The following is a 23,433-nucleotide window of genomic DNA, read 5'->3' on the forward strand; positions in this document are numbered from 1 at the left end:
TCTCCCTCTGTCTCCCCAAAGGGCTAGTGGGGTCCTGTCCTCTATCAGAGCATTCCCTGTGTGTGTGCGGTGTGTCGGTACGATTGTGTCGACATGTTTGAGGAGGAAAATGAGATGGAGGCGGAGCAATTGCCTATTATAGAGTTGTCACCCCCTAAGGAGTCGACACCTGAGTGGATGAGCTTATGGAAGGAATTGCGTGACAGTGTCAGCTCTTTACGACAGACAGTTGACGACATGAGACAGCCGGCTACTCAGCTTGTGCCTGTCCAGGGGTCTCAAACGCCATCAGGGGCTTTAAAACGCCCGTTACCTCAAATGACAGACACGGATACTGACTCCAGTGTCGATGATGAGGAGACAAACGTGACTTCCACTAGGGCCACACGTTACATGATTGAAGCAATGAAAAATGTATTGCATATCTCTGATAATACAAGTACCACTAAAAAGGGTATTATGTTTGGTGAGAAAAAACTGCCTGTAGTTTTTCCTGTATCCGAGGAATTAAATGAAGTGTGTGATGAGGCGTGGATTTCCCCCGATAAAAAACTGATAATTCCTAAAAGGTTATTGGCATCGTACCCTTTCCCGCCAGAGGATAGGACACGTTGGGAAACACCCCCTAGGGTGGATAAAGCGCTCACACGCTTGTCTAAACAGGTAGCACTACCCTCTCCTGATACGGCCACCCTAAAGGAACCTGCCGATAGAAAGCTGGAGAATATCCTAAAATGTATATACACTCACACGGGTGTTATACTGCGACCAGCAATCGCCTCAGCCTGGATGTGCAGTGCGGGCCTGGCGTGGTCGGATTCCCTGACTGAAAATATTGATACCCTAGATAGGGACAGTATATTACTGACTATAGAGCATTTGAAGGATGCATTTCTATATATGCGTGATGCACAGAGGGATATTTGCCGACTGGCATCAAGAGTTAGCGCGCTGTCCATTTCTGCAAGAAGAGGTTTATGGACGCGGCAGTGGTCAGGTGATGCGGATTCTAAAAGGCACATGGAAGTATTGCCTTATAAGGGGGAGGAGTTATTTGGGGTAGGTCTATCAGACCTGGTAGCCACGGCAACTGCTGGAAAATCCACATTTTTACCCCAGGTAGCTTCTCAACCTAAGAAGACGCCGTATTATCAGGCGCAGTCCTTTCGGCCCCATAAGGGCAAGCGGGCAAAAGGCGCCTCATTTCTGCCCCGTGGCAGAGGGAGAGGAAAAAGGCTGCAACAAACAGCCAGTTCCCAGGAACAAAAGCCCTCTCCCGCCTCCGCAAAGTCCTCAGTATGACGCTGGGGCTTTACAAGCGGACTCAGGCACGGTGGGGGCCCGTCTCAAGAAGTTCAGTGCGCAGTGGGCCCACTCGCAAGTGGACTCCTGGATCCTTCAGGTGGTATCTCAGGGGTACAAATTGGAATTCGAGACGTCTCCCCCTCGCCGTTTTCTAAAGTCTGCTTTACCGACGTCTCCCTCAGACAGGGAGGCAGTATTGGAAGCCATTCACAAGCTATATTCCCAGCAGGTGATAATCAAGGTACCCCTCCTACAACAGGGAAAGGGGTACTATTCCACACTATTTGTGGTACCGAAGCCGGACGGCTCGGTGAGACCAATTTTAAACCTAAAATCCTTGAACACTTACATACAAAGGTTCAAATTCAAGATGCAGTCACTCAGAGCAGTGATTGCAAACCTGGAAGAAGGGGATTATATGGTGTCTCTGGACATCAAAGATGCTTACCTACATGTCCCAATTTACCCTTCTCACCAAGGGTACCTCAGGTTTGTGGTACAGAACTGTCACTATCCGTTTCAGACGCTGCCGTTTGGATTGTCCACGGCACCCCGGGTCTTTACCAAGGTAATGGCCAAAATGATGATACTCGTTCGAAGGAAGGGAGTTTTAGTTATCCCTTACTTGGACAATCTCCTGATAAGGGCAAGATCCAGGGAACAGTTGGAAGTCGGAGTAGCACTATCTCAGATACTGCTGCGCCAGCACGGTTGGATTCTCAATATTCCAAAATCGCAGCTGATCCCGACGACACGACTTCTATTCCTAGGGATGATCCTGGACACAGTCCAGAAAAAGGTGTTTCTCCCGGAGGAGAAAGCCAGGGAGTTATCCGAACTAGTCAGAAATCTCCTAAAACCAGGCCAAGTCTCAGTGCATCAATGCACAAGGGTCCTGGGAAAGATGGTGGCTTCTTACGAAGCAATCCCATTCGGCAGATTCCACGCAAGAACCTTCCAGTGGGATCTGCTAGACAAATGGTCCGGGTCGCATCTTCAGATGCATCAGCGGATAATCTTGTCACCAAGGACAAGGGTGTCTCTCCTGTGGTGGTTGCAGAGTGCTCATCTTCTAGAGGGCTGCAGATTCGGCATTCAGGACTGGGTCCTGGTGACCACGGATGCCAGCCTGAGAGGCTGGGGAGCAGTCACACAGGGAAGGAATTTCCAGGGCTTGTGGTCAAGCCTGGAGACATCACTTCACATAAATATCCTGGAGCTAAGGGCCATCTACAATGCTCTAAGCCTAGCTAGACCTCTGCTTTAAGGTCAGCCGGTGCTGATCCAGTCAGACAACATCACGGCAGTCGCCCACGTAAACAGACAGGGCGGCACAAGAAGCAGGAGGGCAATGGCAGAAGTTGCAAGGATTCTTCGCTGGGCGGAAAATCATGTGATAGCACTGTCAGCAGTGTTCATTCCGGGAGTGGACAACTGGGAAGCAGACTTCCTCAGCAGACACGACCTCCACCCGGGAGAGTGGGGACTTCACCCAGAAGTCTTCCACATGATTGTGAACCGTTGGGAAAAACCAAAGGTGGACATGATGGCGTCCCGCCTCAACAAAAAACTAGACAGGTATTGCGCCAGGTCAAGGGACCCTCAGGCAATAACTGTGGACGCTCTGGTAACACCGTGGGTGTACCAGTCAGTGTATGTGTTCCCTCCTCTGCCTCTCATACCCAAGGTACTGAGAATCATAAGAAGGAGAGGAGTAAGGACTATACTCGTGGCTCCGGATTGGCCAAGAAGGACTTGGTACCCGGAACTTCAAGAGATGCTCACAGAGGACCCGTGGCCTCTACCTCTAAGAAGGGACCTGCTCCAGCAGGGACCCTGTCTGTTCCAAGACTTACCGCGGCTGCGTTTGACTGCATGGCGGTTGAACGCCGGATCCTGAAGGAAAAAGGCATTCCGGATGAAGTCATCCCTACCCTGATCAAAGCCAGGAAGGATGTAACCGTACAGCATTATCACCGTATTTGGCGTAAATATGTTGCGTGGTGCGAGGCCAGGAAGGCCCCTACAGAGGAATTTCAACTGGGTCGTTTCCTGCATTTCCTGCAAACAGGACTGTCTATGGGCCTAAAATTAGGGTCCATTAAGGTTCAAATTTCGGCCCTGTCTATTTTCTTCCAGAAAGAACTGGCTTCAGTTCCTGAAGTTCAGACGTTTGTCAAGGGGGTACTGCATATACAGCCTCCTTTTGTGCCTCCAGTGGCACCTTGGGATCTCAATGTAGTTTTGGGGTTCCTAAAATCACATTGGTTTGAACCACTCACCACTGTGGACTTAAAAAATCCTCAATTTCTCCCTAAGGTGGTTTCAGCGTTTCACTTGAACCAGCCTATTGTGGTACCTGCGGCTACTAGGGACTTGGAGGACTCCAAGTTGCTGGACGTAGTCAGGGCCCTGAAAATATGTTTCCAGGACGGCTGGAGTCAGAAAATCTGACTCGCTGTTTATCCTGTATGCACCCAACAAGCTGGGTGCTCCTGCTTCTAAGCAGACTATTGCTCGTTGGATTTGTAGTACAATTCAGCTTGCACATTCTGTGGCAGGCCTGCCACAGCCAAAATTTGTAAAAGCCCATTCCACAAGGAAGGTGGGCTCATCTTGGGCGGCTGCCCGAGGGGTCTCGGCTTTACAACTTTGCCGAGCAGCTACTTGGTCAGGAGCAAACACGTTTGCTAAATTCTACAAATTTGATACCCTGGCTGAGGAGGACCTGGAGTTCTCTCATTCGGTGCTGCAGAGTCATCCGCACTCTCCCGCCCGTTTGGGAGCTTTGGTATAATCCCCATGGTCCTTAGGGAGTCCCCAGCATCCACTAGGACGTCAGAGAAAATAAGAATTTACTTACCGATAATTCTATTTCTCGTAGTCCGTAGTGGATGCTGGGCGCCCATCCCAAGTGCGGATTGTCTGCAATACTTGCACATAGTTATTGTTACAAAAATCGGGTTATTATTGTTGTGAGCCATCTTTTCAGAGGCTCCGCTGTTGTCATGCTGTTAACTGGGTTCAGATCACAGGTTATACGGCGTGATTGGTGTGGCTGGTATGAGTCTTACCCGGGATTCAAAATCCTTCCTTATTGTGTACGCTCGTCCGGGCACAGTATCATAACTGAGGCTTGGAGGAGGGTCATAGGGGGAGGAGCCAGTGCACACTAGGTAGTCCTAAAGCTTTTACTTTTGTGCCCAGTCTCCTGCCGGAGCCGCTATTCCCCATGGTCCTTACGGAGTTCCCAGCATCCACTACGGACTACGAGAAATAGAATTATCGGTAAGTAAATTCTTATTTTTTACATAAAACCTAATTTGGGAAATGATCTCAAACTATATTTTTCATTGTTGGTAGAACTTTTATAGTTGAGCAGTAAGAGGGCTGTGAGGACCGCCTTGTGGTGGGGGTATTTTATGGCTCTATACCCCAAGGGGATACGGTCATTAGGTCGACCGCTATTGGTCGACATGTACTAGGTTGACAGTTCAAAAGGTCGACATGAGGTTTTCACATTTTATTTTTTACATTTAACTTTTTCATACTTTACCCTTCCCAATTGTAGTCCACGTGTATAGTAATCTGTGCCAGGCAGTAGTGGAGCGAGGCACCTTGCCTGAAGCATGGCGAGCCATGCGAGGGGACCCGGTGCACTAATTGGGGTTCCCCGTCACTTTACGAAAAAAGCGACACCAAAAATAAGTAAAAAAACTCATGTCGACCTTTTTTGACCTAGTGACCCTGTCCACCTAATGCATGTTGCCCAATAGTGGTTGACCTAATGACTGTCGACCTAGGTTGTGTCGACCCATACCCTACCCCAAGTTGTAGATTCAGGGGCTGAAACCCTCCCATCAGCTGTACTCTCTCTTTGAGATCGTGATTCCAAGATATCATTAATGTGATAGACCAAGTTTGTATCCGGGAGACTGTTACCCCAGTCTCTAGCCTGTGGCCACGTCTCCCGGATTATTCTGCTCAGGGTATTGATTGCGTTAATGGCTTGCGGGGAACCTCCTGTTTACATACAGTAGGGGCAGGCATGTGGTTACTGGAGAATTCAGCTGGTCAGAGCACTGGGAACCAGTAGCCTTCCTCCAGCATATAACATTGGGTGTATTGCAGGGAATATAGCCGCATCCTCCTTCAGCTATTGGCTGCTGAGAGTTGTACTGCAGCTAGGACCTTGATTAGAAATTGCACTTCCTTGACACCTAATTAAAGGGAAATTTGCTTTTCTTCTCTGCAGGACGCCCTCGGCGCCGTAATACCTGGAACCCGTATAAGACCTCCCCGTCCCGCGACACTTCCCCTTCCGACTACCGCAAGGATGTGGCATCAGATTCCGAGGGAGAGGAAGGTCCCCCCCGCAAGAAAAGGCCAATGGACTGGTCCTGTCTGAAGGGCATCATCAGCGACGATGGTGACAGTGAATGAAGAGTTTACGCATCAGCTTCTGTCTCCCCTGTAGTGTGGGGGAAGGGGAAATGGACCATGAAGGAGATTGTCACTGCACACAGATGTAATTATCCTGCTTTTACTGCTGCCTCTTCAGTGCTCTAGCGCCCTTTTGTGCCCACCTCACAACAGGGCGGTTCTTCTAATGAAATATACCCATGAACTCCCTTTAAAAAACGATCACAGAGGACCCCTCACCTGTGTGCAGTGGGGGCAGTCCATTTGTGCCTATAGTCTGCCTATCGGGAATTAGTAATGTCACTGTCGGCCTCATACACAGTGATAGCACCAGGGCCATCCGTACTCGTTACTGTCAACTTCTCCCTCCCCCTTTTTTTTTTTTTTTAATGCTTGTGCCAAGGCCATGTAGGGGGGAATTCAAACACATGGTAATGCCCGGCTGCACAGATGTCAGCCATATACAGTCGGGCCGTTGCTGCTGTCCCTCGCACCTCATAACTTGTGATGCGGGCGGTCGCTACGTGCTGTTCCGGAACAGCACATCATTGCATTAAATTGAATTCCCTGCAGAGAAATGTGGACATGGTTCTAGCTATAATTGTATTAAATGTTCCTCTCCTCTACCCATCACTCTCTCCGTACTCCTTCTGAATATTCAACTCCTGTTCCGCTAACTTTTTCTTCTCATCCACCATGTTTCTCACGTTGTCTCTCTTTGTATAAAGTCCATTTTATTCACCGTTTTTAAATGTCTGTGTAAATAAATGTTGCAAGTTGATATGTTAAATGAAGTTTTATTTAGAAATATACATGTGTATTGCACCCTACATTTGAAAAATAAGTATCCTATGCGAGACGTGTGGCTAGCACTCTATATATTATTTGTTTTAAGTAAATATTTTGCCAATTTTGGGTATTTTTCACATTTCAAAAATAAAGAACAGAATTCATAGTTGTGGGAAACGCAGCCGTCTGGTCTTAGCCGACGCCGTGCCTGAAATTCTGCTTGTTTTTATCATATCACACCAAACATAAAGTAATAAACTATTTTCTAGCATTCCGTGTGCCGTTTATTGATGCGGTCATGTTACCAGGGTGGTAAATAATCCCGGTCTTCGCCCTCCTGTTGGGGTGAAGGGGGCGGAGGGTTGAGTGTCTTTTAAGCACCAGCTCAGGTCTTTAGTCCAGTTTAGAGAGGATATCTTATCTGAAGCCCCAAACGGGGATCAGGTTACGGGTTTCTCTCTCGTATATATCCGGGATGAGTCCTAAAGGAGATGGCACCAACCTCACGGTGTTTTTGCCAAAGAGCTTTTTCTCGTACTGGATCAGCTGCTGCCAAAATCCGGCATTCGGCCGTACCACCGGCCTCCTGGTTTTGACCCACTGGTGGGCATCCAGCAGAGAGAGGCGATGATACTTCATCAGGTAAGCGATGCAGAGGGTGGCGGAACGGCTTACTCCCGCCACACAGTGGACCAGCGTCCTACCGTTCCTCTTTCCGTTCTGGTGGATGCGGTCTGCCACAGAGTCAAAGTACAGTGCCAGGGGTGCATGGGGTAGGTCTGGCACAGGCACCTTGACGTAGTCTACATCCGGCCAGTTGGAGTTGGGGATCTCCAGGGTGGCGTTCACAATGCAGGTGACGTTGCGGGCATACACCAGCTGCCGACTGCCTGCAGCGTTACCGCTGGAGAGGTACAGACAGGGGCTAATCTGGGCGATGCTCCCTAGGCCGGACAGTCCAGTACTGGAAGAAGTTCCACCTACAGCGGTCTGTTTGGTAGAAATAGCCGGGGGCGGTGGAGTGCGTCTCAGGAGCCGGTGGCTACGGAAATTCATGGTGGGGAGCAGCAGGGGCATATAGAGGAGATCTCTGCCGTTAGGAGGGCCGGAAACAAATGGGCTTCCTGGCAATCTGATGGCCTTCAGTTCCTTTCAATTTCCGCAATCTGGGCTTGGAGAGAAAACAATGAATTATTGACATTATAAACACTAGTGTCCACGTTATCGCCAATAGAATTGTCAGTTCTTGGATATACGTCTCTGAAACCCTTGGTTTGAGTCGGCTATTGGCATATATTAGCTATTGGGGAATGCTAAAACTGGCAGGGCATGCTGGGATGTGTAGTTCTGAGACAGGTCAGCCAGACCTGTTCTACAGTCCTGTAGGGCAGCCACCCACTGAATGGAGTACCGCACCATAATAACCGTGAACCGTTGTTACTGCACCCTGTATTTGGGGTCTTGCTAACAGAAGCCTTTCTGAGAGGTGGAAGCACAGGATAAGGGTCATTTTATAAGCTATGTATAATCTCACACACACTATAATATAGTAGTGTCTTTATTGAAATACATGTGTATGCATATACATTACATATCACAGTGTAGTAGTGTGTCACAGTGCCATGGTGTAATGGTGGTGAGTACGGGAGCAGGGCAGTGTCACGGTGTTGAGTGTACTGGAGTAGGTCAGGGTGTTGTGGTGAGTGTACTGGAGTAGGGCAGTGTCACGGTGTAGTGGTGGTGAGTGCGGGAGCTGGGCATTGTCACGGTGTAGGGGTGGTGAGTGTAGAGGAGCAGGGCAGTGTCACGGTGTAGTGGTGGTGAGTGCGGGAGCAGGGCAGTGTCACGGTGTTGTGAGTGTACTGGAGTAGGTCAGGGTGTTGTGGTGAGTGTACTGGAGTAGGGCATTGTCACAGTGTGGTGGTGAGTGTGGGAGCAGGGCAGTGTCATGGTGTAGTAGCGTGTATACAGGAGCAGGACAGTGTACGAGTGGCGAGTTCGGGAGCTGGGCAGTTCACTGTGTAGTGGTGGTGAGTGTTAAGGAGCAGGGCAGTGTCATCGTGTAGTGGCAGTGAGTGCGGGAGTTGTACAGTGTAGTAGTGGTGAGTGCGGGAGTTGTGCAGTGTCACAGTGTAGTAGTGGTGAGTGCGGGAGCTGGGCAGTGTCACGGTGTAGTGGTGGTGAGTACGGGAGCAGGGCAGTGTCACGGTGTTGTGAGTGTACTGGAGTAGGTCAGGGTGTTGTGAGTGTACTGGAGCTGGGCAGTGTCACTGTGTAGGGGTGGTGAGTATGAGCTGGGCAGTGTCACGCTGTAGTAGCGTGTGTATGGGAGCAGGGCAGTGTCACAGTGTAGTAGTGGTGAGTGCGGGAGCTGGGCAGTGACACAGTGTAATAGCGTGTGTACGGGAACAGGGCAGTGTCACGGTGTAGTGGTGAGTATGGGAGCTGGGCATTGTCACGGTGTAGTGGTGGTGAGTGTAGAGGAGCAGGGCAGTGTCACGGTGTATTGGTGGTGAGTGTGGGAGCTGGGCAGTGTCACGGTGTAGTGGTGGTGAATGTAGAGGAGCAGGGCAGTGTCACGGTGTATTGGTGGTGAGTGTGGGAGCTGGGCAGTGTCACGGTGTAGAGGAGCAGGGCAGTGTCACGGTGTATTGGTGGTGAGTGGGAGCTGGGCAGTGTCACTGTGTAGTAGCGTGTGTATGGGAGCTGGGCAGTGTCACGGTGTAGTGGTGGTGAGTGCGGGAGCTGGGCAGTGTCACGGTGTAGTGGTGGTGAGTACGGGAGCAGGGCAGTGTCACGGTGTAGCAGCGTGTGTACGGCAGCAGGGCAGTGTCACGGTGTAGTAGCGTGTGTATGGGAGCAGGGCAGTGTCACAGTGTAGTAGTGGTGAGTGCGGGAGCTGGGCAGTGACAGTGTAATAGCGTGTGTACGGGAACAGGGCAGTGTCACGGTGTAGTGGAGTATGGGAGCTGGGCAGTGTCACGGTGTAGTGGTGGTGAGTGTAGAGGAGCAGGGCAGTGTCACGGTGTATTGGTGGTGAGTGTGGGAGCTGGGCAGTGTCACGGTGTAGTACTGGTGAGTGCGGGAGCTGGGCAATGTCACGGTGTAGTGGTGGTAAGTGTAGAGGACCAGGACAGTGTCATGGTGTAGTGGCACCGAGTACGGGAGCAGGGCAGTGTCACGGTTTTGAGAGTGTACTTTAGTATGGCAGTGTCACTGGTGTTCTGGTGCCTGTACTGGAGTAGGGCTGTGTCACGGTGTAGTGGTGCCGAGTGCGGGAGCTGGGCAGTTTCACGGTGTAGTGGTGCTGAGTGCGGGAGCTGGGCAGTGTAGGGGTGCTGAGTGCGGGAGCTGGGCAGTGTCACAGTGTAATAGCGTATGTACGGGAGCTGGGCATTGTCACGGTGTAGTGGTGGGGAGTACGGGAGCTGGGCATTGTCACGGTGTAGTGGTGGTGAGTGTAGAGGAGCAGGGCAGTGTCACGGTGTGGTGGTGAGTGTGGAAGCAGGGCAGTGTCACGGTGTAGTAGTGTGTGTACGGGAGCAGGGCGGTGTCACGGTGTAGTAGCGTGTATACAGGAGCAGGGCAGTGTCAGTGTACGAGTGGTGAGTGTGGGAGCTGACAGTGTAGTGGTGGCGAGTACGGGAGCTGGGCAGTGTCACTGTGTAGTGGTGGTGAGTGTAAAGGAGCAGGGCAGTGTCATCGTGTAGTGGCGGTGAGTGCGGGAGCAGGGCAGTGTCACGGTGTAGTGATAGTGAGTATGGGAGCTGGGCAGTGTCACGGTGTAGTAGTGTGTGTACGGGAGCTGGGCAGTGCCACGGTGTAGTGGTGGTGAGCGTGGGAGCTGAGCAGTGTCACGGTGTAGTGGTGGCGAGTATGGGAGCAGGGCAGTGTCACGGTGTTGTGAGTGTACTGGAGTAGGGCAGTGTCACGGTGTAGTGGTGGTGAGTGCGGGAGCTGGGCATTGTCACGGTGTAGGGGTGGTGAGTGTAGAGGAGCAGGGCAGTGTCACGGTGTAGGGGTGGTGAGTACGGGAGCTGGGCAGTTTCACGGTGTAGTGGTGGTGAGTGCGGGAGCTGGGCAGTGTCACGATGTAGTACTGGTGAGCGTGGGAGCAGGGCAGTGTCACGGTGTAGTGGTGGTGAGTGTGGGAGCTGGGCAGTGTCATGGTGTAGTGGTGGTGAGTGTGAGAGCAGGGCAGTGTCACGGTGTAGTAACGTGTGTACGGCAGCAGGGCAGTGTCATGGTGTAGTAGCGTGTGTACGGGAGCTGGGCAATGTCACAGTGTAGTGGTGAGTGCGGGAGCAGGGCAGTGTCACGGTGTAGTGAGTATGGGAGCTGGGCAGTGTCACGGTGTAGTAGTGTGTGTATGGGAGCTGGGCAGTGTCACGCTGTAGTACTGGTGAGTGCGGGATCTGGGCAGTGTCACGGTGTAGTACTGATGAGTGCGGGAGCTGGGCAATGTCACGGTGTAGTGGTGGTAAGTGTAGAGGACCAGGACAGTGTGATGGTGTAGTGGCACCGAGTACGGGAGCAGGGCAGTGTCACGGTTTTGAGAGTGTACTTTAGTATGGCAGTGTCACTGGTGCCTGTACTGGAGTAGGGCAGTGTCACGGTGTAGTGGTGCTGAGTGCGGGAGCTGGGCATTGTCACGGTGTAGTGGTGGGGAGTGTGGGAGCAGGGCAGTGTCACTGTGTAGTAGCGTGTGTACGGCAGCAGGGCAGTGTCACGGTGTAGTAGCGTGTGTATGGGAGCAGGGCAGTGTCACAGTGTAGTAGTGGTGAGTGCGGGAGCTGGGCAGTGACACAGTGTAATAGCGTGTGTACGGGAACAGGGCAGTGTCACGGTGTAGTGGTGAGTATGGGAGCTGGGCATTGTCACGGTGTAGTGGTGGTGAGTGTAGAGGAGCAGGGCAGTGTCACGGTGTAGTGGTGGTGAGTGTGGGAGCTGGGCAGTGTCACGGTGGAGTGGTGGTGAGTACGTGAGCTGGGCAATGTCACGGTGTAGTGGTGGTAAGTGTAGAGGACCAGGACAGTGTCATGGTGTAGTGGCACCGAGTACGGGAGCTGGGCATTGTCACTGTGTAGTGGCGGTGAGTGTAGAGGAGCAGGGCAGTGTCACGGTGTAGTGGTGGTGAGTGTGAGAGCAGGGCAGTGTCACAGTGTAGTAGCGTGTGTACGGCAGCAGGGCAGTGTCATGGTGTAGTAGCGTGTGTACGGGAGCTGGGCAATGTCACAGTGTAGTGGTGAGTGCGGGAGCAGGGCAGTGTCACGGTGTAGTGAGTATGGGAGCTGGGCAGTGTCATGGTGTAGTAGTGTGTGTATGGGAGCTGGGCAGTGTCACGGTGTAGTACTGGTGAGTGCGGGAGCTGGGCAATATCACGGTGTAGTGGTGGTAAGTGTAAAGGACCAGGACAGTGTCATGGTGTAGTGGCACCGAGTACGGGAGCAGGGCAGTGTCACGGTTTTGAGAGTGTACTTTAGTATGGCAGTGTCACTGGTGTTCTGGTGCCTGTACTGGAGTAGGGCAGTGTCACGGTGTAGTGGTGCTGAGTGCAGGAGCTGGGCATTGTCACGGTGTAGTGGTGGTGAGTGTGGAAGCAGGGCAGTATCACGGTGTAGTAGCGTGTGTATGGGAGCAGGGCAGTGTCAGTGTAGTAGTGGTGAGTGCGGGAGCTGGGCAGTGACACAGTGTAATAGCGTGTGTACGGGAACAGGGCAGTGTCACGGTGTAGTGGTGGTGAGTATGGGAGCTGGGCAGTGTCACGGTGTAGTGGTGAGTATGGGAGCTGGGCATTGTCACGGTGTAGTGGTGAGTGTAGAGGAGCAGGGCAGTGTCACGGTGTAGTGGTGGTGAGTGTGGGAGCTGGGCAGTGTCACGGTGGAGTGGTGGTGAGTACGTGAGCTGGGCAATGTCACGTTGTAGTGGTGGTAAGTGTAGAGGACCAGGACAGTGTCATGGTGTAGTGGCACCAAGTACGGGAGCTGGGCAGTGTCACGGTGTAGTGGTGGCGAGTATGGGAGCAGGGCAGTGTCACGGTGTTGTGAGTGTACTGGAGTAGGGCAGTGTCACGGTGTAGTGGTGGTGAGTGCGGGAGCTGGGCATTGTCACGGTGTAGGGGTGGTGAGTGTAGAGGAGCAGGGCAGTGTCACGGTGTAGTGGTGGTGAGTACGGGAGGTGGGCAGTTTCACGGTGTAGTGGTGGTGAGTGCGGGAGCCTGGGCAGTGTCATGGTGTAGTACTGGTGAGTGCGGGAGCTGGGCAGTGTCACGGTGTAGTACTGGTGAGTGTAGAGGAGCAGGGCAGTGTCACGGTGGTGTAGCGTGTGTACGGGAGCAGGGCAGTGTCACGGTGTAGTGGTGATGAGTGTGGGAGCTGGGCAGTGTCACGGTGTAGTGGTGGTGAGTATGGGAGCTGGGCATTGTCACTGTGTAGTGGCGGTGAGTGTAGAGGAGCAGGGCAGTGTCACGGTGTAGTAGTGTGTGTACGGGAGCTGGGCAATGTCACAGTGTAGTGGTGAGTGCAGGAGTAGGGCAGTGTCATGGTGTAGTAGCATGTATACAGGAGCAGGACAGTGTCACAGTGTACGAGTGGCAAGTGTGGTGGTGAGTACGGGAGCTGGGCATTGTCACGGTGTAGTGGTGGTGAGTGTAAAGGAGCAGGGCAGTGTCATCGTGTATTGGCAGTGAGTGCGGGAGTTGTGCAGTGTCACGGTGTAGTACTGGTGAGTGCGGGAGTTGGGCAGTGTTACGGTGTAGTGCTGGTGAGTGCGGGAGCTGGGAAGTGTCATGGTGTAGTGGTGGTGTGCGCGGGAGCTGGGCAGTGTCACGGTGTAGTGGTGGTGAGTACGGGAGCTGGGCAGTGTCACTGTGTAGTGGTGGTGAGTACTGGAGCGGGGCAGTGTCACTGTGTAGTGGTGGTGAGTACTGGAGCGGGGCAGTGTCACGGTGTAGTGGTGGTGAGTACTGGAGCGGGGCAGTGTCACGGTGTAGTGGTGGTGTGTGCGGGAGCTGGGCAATGTCACGGTGTAGTGGGGGTGAGTATGGGAGCTGGGCAATGTCACGGTGTAGTAGTGGTGAGTGCGGGAGCTGGGCAGTCTCAATGTGTAGTACTGGTGAGTGCGGGAGCTGGGCAGTGTCACGGTGTAGTGGTGGTGAGTGCGGGAGCAGGGCAGTGTCACGGTGTAGTGGTGGTGAGTACGGGAGCTGGGCAGTGTCACGGTGTAGTACTGGTGAGTGCTGGAGCTGGGCAGTGTCATGGTGTAGTGGTGGTGTGCACGGGAGCTGGGCAGTGTCACGGTGTAGTGGGGGTGAGTACGGGAGCTGGGCAATGTCACGGTGTAGTAGTGGTGAGTGCGGGAGCTGGGCAGTGTCACGGTGTAGTAGTGGTGAGTGCGGGAGCTGGGCAGTGTCATTGTGTAGTACTGGTGAGTGCGTGAGCTGGGCAGTGTCACGGTGTAGTGGTGGTGAGTGCGGGAGCAGGGCAGTGTCACGGTGTAGTACTGGTGAGTGCGGGAGATGGGCAGTGTCACAGTGTAATAGCGTGTGACAGGAACAGGGCAATGTCACGATGTAGTGGTGGTGAGTACGGGAGCTGGGCATTGTCACGGTGTAGTGTTGGTGAGTGTAGAGGAGCAGGGCAGTGTAGTGGGGGTGAGTGCGGGAGCCTGGGCAGTGTCATGGTGTAGTACTGGTGAGTGCGGGAGCAGGGCAGTGTCACGGTGTAGTACTGGTGAGTGTAGAGGAGCAGGGCACTGTCACGGTGTAGTAGCGTGTGTACGGGAGCTGGGCAGTGTCACGGTGTAGTGATGGTGAGTGCGGGAGCTGGGCAGTGTCACGGTGTAGGGGTGGTGAGTGCAGGAGCTGGGCAGTGTCATAGTGTAATAGCGTGTGTACGGGAACAGGGCAGTGTCACGGTGTAGTGATGAGTACGGGAGCTGGGCATTGTCACGGTGTGGTGGCGAGTAGAGGAGCAGGGCAGTGTCACGGTGTAGTGGTGGTGAGTACGGGAGCTGGGCATTGTCACGGTGTAGTGGTGGTGAGTGTGGGAGCAGGACAGTGTCACGGTGTAGTAGCGTGTGTACGGGAGCTGGGCAGTGTCACGGTGTAGTAGCGTGTGTATGGGAGCAGGGCAGTGTCACAGTGTAGTGGTGGCGAGTGCGGGAGCTGGGCAGTGTCACGGTGTAGGGGTGGTGAGTGCAGGAGCTGGGCAGTGTAATAGCGTGTGTACGGGAACAGGGCAGTGTCACGGTGTAGTGGTGGTGAGTACGGGAGCTGGGCATTGTCACGGTGTGGTGGTGAGTAGAGGAGCAGGGCAGTGTCACGGTGTAGTGGTGGTGAGTACGGGAGCTGGGCATTGTCACGGTGTAGTGGTGGTGAGTGGGAGCAGGACAGTGTCACGGTGTAGTAGCGTGTGTACGGGAGCTGGGCAGTGTCACGGTGTAGTAGCGTGTGTATGGGAGCAGGGCAGTGTCACAGTGTAGTGGTGGCGAGTGCGGGAGCTGGGCAGTGTCACGGTGTAGGGGTGGTGAGTGCAGGAGCTGGGCAGTGTAATAGCGTGTGTACGGGAACAGGGCAGTGTCACGGTGTAGTGGTGGTGAGTACGGGAGCTGGGCATTGTCACGGTGTGGTGGTGAGTAGAGGAGCAGGGCAGTGTCACGGTGTAGTGGTGGTGAGTGTGGGAGCTGGGCAGTGTCACGGTGTAGTGGTGATGAGTACGGGAGCTGGGCAGTGTCACGGTGTAGTGGTGATGAGAACGGGAGCTGGGCATTCTCACGGTGTAGTGGTGGTGAGTGTAAAGGAGCAGGGCAGTGTCATCGTGTAGTGGCAGTGAGTGCGGGAGTTGTGCAGTGTCACGGTGTAGTGGTGGCGAGTGCGGGAACAGGGCAGTGTCACCGTGTAGTGAGTACGGGAGCTGGGCAGTGTCACGGTGTAGTAGTGTGTGTACGGGAGCTGGGCAGTGTCACGGTGTAGTGGTGGTGAGTGTGGGAGCTGGGTAGTGTCACTGGTGTTGTGGTGACTGTACTGGAGTAGGGCAGTGTCATAGTGTAGTGGTGTGTGCGGGAGCTGGGCAGTGTCACAGTGTAGTGGTGGTGAGTACAGGAGCTGGGCATTGTCACGGTGTTGTGAGTGTACTGGAGTAGGTCAGGGTTTTGTGGTGAGTGTACTGGAGTAGGGCAGTGTCACGGTGTAGGGGTGGTGAGTGCGGGAGCTGGGCATTGTTACAGTGTAGGGGTGGTGAGTGTAGAGGAGCAGGGCAGTGTCACTGTGTAGTGGTGGTGAGTACGGGAGCTGGGCATTGTTACAGTGTAGTGGTGGTGAGTGTAGAGGAGCTGGGCAGTGAGTGCGGGAGCTGGGCAGTGTCACGGTGTAGTGGTGGTGAGTACGGAAGCTGGGAAGTGTCACAGTGTAGTGGTGGTGAGTACGGGAGCTGGGCAGTGTCACGGTGTAGTGGTGGTGAGTATGGGAGCTGGGCAGTGTCACGGTGTAGTGGTGGTGAGTATGGGAGCTGGGCAGTGTCACGGTGTAGTGGTAGTGAGTATGGGAGCTGGGCAGTGTCACGGTGTAGAAGTGGTGAGTATGGGAGCTGGGCAGTGTCACGGTGTAGTGGTGGTGAGTATGGGAGCTGGGTAGTGTCACGATGTAGTAGTGGTGAGAGCAGGGCAGTGTCACAGTGTAGTAGTGAGTGCGGGGGCAGGGTCACCGTGTAGTAGTGGTGAGTGCAGGAGCAGGGCAGTGTCACAGTGTAGTAGTAGTGAGTGCGGGGGCAGGGTCACCGTGTAGTAATGGTGAGTGCGGGAGCAGGGCAGTGTCACGGTGTAGTGGTGGTGAGTATGGGAGCTGGGCAGTGTCACGATGTAGTAGTGGTGAGTGCAGGAGCAGGGCAGTGTCACAGTGTAGTAGTAGTAGTGAGTGCGGGGGCAGGGTCACCGTGTAGTAGTGGTGAGTGCGGGAGCAGGGCAGTGTCACGGTGTAGTAGTGGTATGTACATGAGCTGGGCAGTGTCACGGTGTAGTAGCAGTGAGTGCAGGAGCTGGCCAGTGTTATGGTGTAGCAGAGTGACTGTGTTATGGTGTAGCAGAGTGACTGAGCATGGCACACGGTACAGTGAGCAGCGGTGCGTGGCACAGGTGCAGAGTATCATATTCATGTCCTACCTTTGTTCTGCAGACTCATCTGATGTGACTGTCCCTGGGTGAAGCACGCGCCGCGGCTGCTCCTTCAGCTTTATGTGCTGGCTCTGCAGAGAGGATGATGCAGGGTGTGAGGGGGGCGTGTGAGAGAGAGACACAATGCCCCCTCACTGCTATACATATTCATGCCAGGATCTGCCAGCAGCTTCCGTTAACTCATTGCTGGCTGCTATACACAGCACACCTTTCTCTTCATTCCTCACCCTCCCGCTATCATACTACTGCTAACCTGCAGAGCATCGCACAGCACTCTGATACTAGTAAGGCAGAACATTGCACACTACACTGATACAAGGAAAGCACAGCATTGCATACCAGGAGAGCAGAGCATTGCACACCACTATGATGCCAGGAGAGCAGAGCATTGCACACCACTCTTATACCAGGAGAGCAGAGCATTGCACACCACTATGATGCCAGGAAAGCAGAGCATTGCACACCACTATGATGCCAGGAAAGCAGAGCATTGCACACCACTATGATGCCAGGAGAGCAGAGCATTTCACATCACTCTTACACCAGGAAAGCAGAGCATTGCACACCACTCTTATACCAGGAAAGCAGAGCATTGCACACCACTATGATGCCAGGAGAGCAGAGCATTGCACACCACTATGATGCCAGGAGAGCAGAGCATTGCACACCACTCTTATACCAGGAAAGCAGAGCATTGCACACCACTACACTACCAGTGCAGAACCGCTCCGATACCAGGAGAGCAGAGCATTGCACACCACTATGATGCCAGGAGAGCAGAGCATTGCACACCACTCTTATACCAGGAAAGCAGAGCATTGCACACCACTACACTACCAGTGCAGAACCGCTCCGATACCAGGAGAGCAGAGCGTGACACTTCTATAGCTACAAACTGGAAACTGCTGCTACACAAATCTCAGGCTCATTATCCCAGTTTCTCCGCAGAGCATTGCTCCCTGCACAAGTCAGCCTCACCTGCCAGGTACCACTTCTTCCGGCGTCTGTGAGGTCACACTTGTGAGGGTGCAAAACCAGGGCCAAGGTGCAACCATGACATCATTAGAGAAACAATAATCAGCCAATCGGACGGCGACGGCTGCGGATGTCATCAGCTTATTTGTGTTTCCATGGTAACAAAACAAGTCTTTAATGTTCTTGAAATGGAAAGTAAAGAGGAGCAGGACAGGAGAACGTCAAGCGATATTCAGTATGAACACTATGCACTACACTGCGTCTCACAGACGCCTCCAGCATCACATTACGCCCGCAGAACGCACAGGGGGGCTGCTGCCAGGTGACCCTGACCCACAGGTTATCAAACTCAGGACTGCAGACCACAGTGCATGTTTTCTAGGTCTCCTCACAGAACCCCCAGTGAAATAATTAGCTCCACCTGTGGCTCTTTTCACTTGTCAGTGAGTAATGACTGCACCTGTGCTCCTGCTAGGTAAGGTTACCATAATATCCCTTTAATCCGAGACACTTGTGTTCTATACAGGTTCTGTGGCTGGCTAAATGCAAGCCTGCATTTCATATGGTTTTACTCAGCCACAGGACCTGTATAAATCAGAGGTGTCCCGGATTAAAGACAAGCCTTCTGTTAGGCAAGAGGTTCTCAAACTCGGTCCTCGGGGACACACACGGTGCATGTTTTGCAGGTCTCCTCACAGAATCGCAAGTGAAATAATTAGCTCCACCTGTGGACCTTTTAAAATGTGTCAGTTAGTCATTAATACACCTGTGCACCTGCTGGGTTACCTGCAAAACATGCACTGTGTGGGGTCCTGAGGACCGAGTTTGAGAACCTCTGAGTTAGGCATACCTGCCAAAATGACCCTCTCCAGGAGGGACACAATGCTCTGCTCCTGGACTTCCCTCTTAATGTATGATTGCCATCACCTGTGCTGAAACACCTTTCTTATCCATTCACCTGTTCAATACAGGTGCTGGCAATCATACATTACCAGGAAAGTCCAGGAACAGAGCATTTTCTCCCTCGTGGAGAGGGTCAGGTAGGCAAGTATGGTGTATCCGGGACACTTGTGTAAACGTGCTTCGTGACTTCCTCCCACATCTTATCACCATCATCCCACCTGTGCAGACCCCACAGTATGGGTAGGGTGTGGTCTACTTTTTATGGAGTGCGTGTAATTGGCTGCTGCTAATTAAGGGAACACACAAGGGCACCCTCTGCTTTCCCTTCCCCCGCACAGTGAGGCAGAAGTTTGGGTGCACAGGGTGAGTGAGCGAGGCACAGCGCTCTGCAGGAGGAGTAGTGCCTGTGTGAGTGTAATACCTATACTTTTGCATTGTATTTAGAGAGAGCGTAGGTATACAGCATATATAATGGTATACACTGATGTAAGGTAGAGCGGTGATATACAGGACAATACTGGGGAACTCGCATTAATAGTAGAGATATCCTATAGAAAGATCAGGCAATCTCCAGCTGGCAGTTCATTCTGGGACTAGTAGTTCTACAGATTGTCTACTTCAATCTCCCATTTATATCCCCAGATGAATGTGCTGGACTGAATGAGGGGTAAGGATTGATGCCATGTACAATACCCTCTGTTCACAGTACCGCCACCATGCCTAAACGGCAGAAGATAACCGCAGAGCTGGCGCTCGACTTAACCCCTTCCTCTCTGCATCTGCTGAAGAGAGCTCAACTGCAGCAGCACTGCAAGAAGCTGGGCCTGCGAGGAGGAGGAAAGGTGAGGGGGTGCACCCACAGGTCAGACCGAAGTATACACGGTGCCAGGTACGAAGTGTAATCACTCTCCCCTCATCCCCAGAACACAGAGCTCGTCCAGAGACTGCAAGAGTACTTCACGGAAGCCGCAAGCAGTGAGCAGGTGGGTGCACGGTACAGCCAGCCCCCAATGTCATGTCAGGACAGTCATAATAAGAATATACATGGTGGTATGACATGCATTGTCAGTATGTATCTAATGACACTGTGATAATTACTAATCATTACATTACAATCACTTGTACTCAATGGTAGTGTACTCTCACCAGGTGACCCCTCCCCCTGAGTACTGTATTACCACTTACACTGCACGGTAGTGTACTCCCACCAGGTGACCCCTCCCCCTGAGTACTGTATTTCCACTTACACTGCATGGTAGTGTACTCTCACCAGGTGACCCCTCCCCGTGTGTACTGTATAACCACTTACACTGCATAGTATTGTACCCTCACCCAGTGTCTTCCCCCTCCACCCCTATATACTGGATCACACCAACACTGCATGGTAGTGTACTCTCACCAGGTGACCCCTCCCCCTGTGTACTGTATTACCACGTACACTGCATAGTATTGTACCCTCACCCAGTGTCTTCCCCCTCCACCCCTATATACTGGATCACACCAACACTGCATGGTAGTGTACTCTCACCAGGTGACCCCTCCCCCTGTGTACTGTATAACCACTTACACTGCATAGTATTGTACCCTCACCCAGTGTCTTCCCCCTCCACCCCTATATACTGGATCACACCAACACTGCATGGTAGTGTACTCTCACCAGGTGACCCCTCCCCCTGTGTACTGTATAACCACTTACACTGCACGGTAGTGTACTCCCACCAGGTGACCCCTCCCCCTGTGTACTGTATAACCACTTACACTGCATAGTATTGTACCCTAACCCAGTGTCTTCCCCCTCCACCCCTATATACTGGATCACACCAACACTGCATGGTAGTGTACTCCCACCAGGTGACCCCTCCCCCTGTGTACTGTATTACCACGTACACTGCATGGTAGTGTACTCCCACCAGGTGACCCCTCCCCCTGTGTACTGTATAACCACTTACACTGCATAGTATTGTACCCTCACCCAGTGTCTTCCCCCCCTCCCCCCATGTACTGTATCACACTTAAACTGCATGGTAGTGTACTCTCACCAGGTGACCTGCCCATCCCCCCCTGAGTACTATATAATCACTTACACTGCGTGCTAGTATACTCTCGCTAGGTAATGCATATGCCCCCTATATAGCACTGTGCCCCCCTGCTTACCTGTGTATGCCCCTATATAGCATTGTCGTTGTCCCCTTATATAGCTGTGTATGTCCTCTATATAGAACTGTGCCCCCCTGTATAGCTGTGTATGCCCCCTATATAGCGCTGTGTATGCCCCCTATATAGCACTGTGCCCCCCAGAATAGCTGTGTATGCCCCTATTTAGCACTGTTCCCCCCTGCATACCTGTGTATGCCCCTATATAGCATTGTTGTTGTCCCCTTATATAGCTGTGTATGTCCTCTATATAGCACTGTGCATCCCATATAGCATTGTGCCCCCTTGCATAGCTGTATATGACCCCTTTATAGCATTGTGCCTCCCTGCATAGCTGTATATGACCCTTATATAGCACTGTGCCCCCCTGCATAGCTGTATATGACCCCTATATAGCACTGTGCCCCCCGCATAGCTGTATGACCCCTATATAGCACTGTGCCCCCCTGCATAGCTGTATATGACCCCTATATAGCACTGTGCCCCCCTGCATAGCTGTATATGACCCCTATATAGCACTGTGCCCCCTGCATAGCTGTATATGACCCCTATATAGCACTGTGCCCCCCTGCATAGCTGTATATGACCCCTATATAGCACTGTGCCCCCCTGCATAGCTGTATATGACCCCTATATAGCACTGTGCCCCCCTGCATAGCTGTATATGACCCCCTATATAGCACTGTGCCCCCCTGCATAGCTGTACATGACCCCTATATAGCACTGTGCCCCCCTGCATAGCTGTATATGACCCCTATATAGCACTGTGCCCCCCTGCATAGCTGTATATGACCCCTATATAGCACTGTGCCCCCCTGCATAGCTGTACATGACCCCTATATAGCACTGTGCCCCCCTGCATAGCTGTATATGACCCCCTATATAGCACTGTGCCCCCCTGCATAGCTGTACATGACCCCTATATAGCACTGTGCCCCCCTGCGTAGCTGTACATGACCCCTATATAGCACTGTGCCCCCCTGCGTAGCTGTACATGACCCCTATATAGCACTGTGCCCCCCTGCGTAGCTGTACATGACCCCTATATAGCACTGTGCCCCCCTGCGTAGCTGTACATGACCCCTATATAGCACTGTGCCCCCCTGCGTAGCTGTACATGACCCCTATATAGCACTGTGCCCCCCTGCGTAGCTGTACATGACCCCTATATAGCACTGTGCCCCCCTGCGTAGCTGTACATGACCCCTATATAGCACTGTGCCCCCCTGCGTAGCTGTACATGACCCCTATATAGCACTGTGCCCCCCCGCGTAGCTGTACATGACCCCTATATAGCATTGTGCCCCCCCGCGTAGCTGTATATGACCCCCTATATAGCACTGTGCCCCCCTGCGTAGCTGTACATGACCCCTATATAGCACTGTGCCCCCCTGCGTAGCTGTACATGACCCCTATATAGCACTGTGCCCCCCTGCATAGCTGTACATGACCCCTATATAGCACTGTGCCCCCCTGCATAGCTGTACATGACCCCTATATAGCACTGTGCCCCCCTGCATAGCTGTACATGACCCCTATATAGCACTGTGCCCCCCTGCATAGCTGTACATGGCCCCTATATAGCACTGTGCCCCCCTGCATAGCTGTACATGACCCCTATATAGCACTGTGCCCCCCCGCGTAGCTGTATATGACCCCCTATATAGCACTGTGCCCCCCTGCGTAGCTGTACATGACCCCCTATATAGCACTGTGCCCCCCTGCGTAGCTGTACATGACCCCTATATAGCACTGTGCCCCCCTGCGTAGCTGTACATTACCCCTATATAGCACTGTGCCCCCCTGCGTAGCTGTACATTACCCCTATATAGCACTGTGCCCCCCTGCGTAGCTGTACATTACCCCTATATAGCACTGTGCCCCTCTGCGTAGCAGTACATTACCCCTATATAGCACTGTGCCCCCCCGCGTAGCTGTACATGACCCGTATATAGCATTGTGCCCCCCCGCGTAGCTGTACATGACCCGTATATAGCACTGTGCCCCCCTGCGTAGCTGTACATTACTCCTATATAGCACTGTGCCCCCCCGCGTAGCTGTACATGACCCCTATATAGCATTGTGCCCCCCGCGTAGCTGTATATGACCCCTATATAGCATTGTGCCCCCCCCGCGTAGCTGTACATGACCCCTATATAGCATTGTGCCCCGCCCCCCGCGTAGCTGTATATGACCCCTATATAGCATTGTGCCCCCTTGCATAGCTGGATATTGCCCCCCCAGTGTAGCTGTGTGTGACTGTGACCTCTCTTGTGGCAGCAGCAGTCTCCGCGGACCCCTCCTCCGGACAGACGGGATGATACCCGGGAAGAGCAGCCAGGTGAGACCCTCTAACACACGTTACCTGTGAGCGCGGCTCTCCGACACTGCACGGGTTAACCCACCTGTAAATCACATGACCCCAGTCAGCCAATGCCAGCGTGGAAAGCGAGTTCCCGATGCAGCGGCGCGCCCCCTCCGGGGGGTCAGAGACAGCCAATTACAGGCCGGCGTGACGTCAATGCTGCTCATGTCATAGGCGTCACCTAGGTAACGGGGATGTTATAGAGGGGGTGTAATATTGTCTGACGTCACCGTCACCTCAGAGGCCCCCACTCCTGCAGCGTGTAATACACAGGTGTATAGTGTGTGTAATATACAGTGTCTATATGTCACACAGACCCTCCTGCTGTGTATAATACACAGGTGTATAGTGTG

At 53.0% G+C, this 23,433-nt stretch overlaps 3 protein-coding genes across 15 annotated transcripts in view; 2 read left to right on the forward strand and 1 right to left on the reverse strand.

Annotated features, from left to right (window-relative positions):
• Nucleotides 1-6,787, forward strand: part of HIRIP3 (HIRA interacting protein 3) — a 74,440-nt gene extending 67,653 nt beyond the window's left edge. For both annotated transcript variants that reach the window (XM_063935239.1, XM_063935240.1), the window contains exon 7: nt 5,561-6,787. In XM_063935239.1, coding sequence (XP_063791309.1) covers nt 5,561-5,748 — 188 coding nt within the window. In that variant the 3' untranslated portion in view covers nt 5,749-6,787. The remainder of the gene's footprint in view (nt 1-5,560) is intronic.
• Nucleotides 6,776-23,234, reverse strand: LOC134945770 (dual specificity protein phosphatase 14-like). Of its 7 annotated transcripts, none has more exons than XM_063935254.1 (3): nt 23,121-23,234; nt 16,672-16,754; nt 6,776-7,682 (listed from the first exon to the last, which is right to left on the reverse strand). In XM_063935254.1, the coding sequence occupies exon 3, from the start codon at nt 7,591-7,593 to the stop codon at nt 6,934-6,936; it is 660 nt and encodes a 219-aa protein (XP_063791324.1). In that variant the 5' UTR covers nt 7,594-7,682; nt 16,672-16,754; nt 23,121-23,234; the 3' UTR covers nt 6,776-6,933. The 7 variants fall into 7 exon arrangements, with proteins under 7 accessions (XP_063791324.1, XP_063791320.1, XP_063791322.1 ...); XM_063935250.1 differs by having other exon boundaries at nt 6,776-7,687; XM_063935252.1 differs by having other exon boundaries at nt 6,776-7,687; nt 23,081-23,129.
• DPPA4 (developmental pluripotency associated 4) overlaps nt 18,816-23,433 on the forward strand; it is an 89,074-nt gene continuing 84,456 nt past the window's right edge. The window contains exons 1-4 of one of the 6 annotated variants that reach the window (XM_063935245.1): nt 18,816-18,924; nt 19,268-19,403; nt 19,485-19,544; nt 22,996-23,056. In XM_063935245.1, coding sequence (XP_063791315.1) covers nt 19,278-19,403; nt 19,485-19,544; nt 22,996-23,056 — 247 coding nt within the window. In that variant the 5' untranslated portion in view covers nt 18,816-18,924; nt 19,268-19,277. Of the gene's footprint in view, nt 18,970-19,033; nt 19,404-19,484; nt 19,545-22,995; nt 23,057-23,433 lie in introns of those variants that run through there. The other 5 variants (XM_063935242.1, XM_063935246.1, XM_063935243.1 and 2 more) reach the window with 5 other exon arrangements.

This window comes from Pseudophryne corroboree, chromosome 7 (genome assembly GCF_028390025.1).
Source record: "Pseudophryne corroboree isolate aPseCor3 chromosome 7, aPseCor3.hap2, whole genome shotgun sequence".
In the NCBI taxonomy this organism is placed as follows: Eukaryota; Metazoa; Chordata; class Amphibia; order Anura; family Myobatrachidae; genus Pseudophryne; species Pseudophryne corroboree.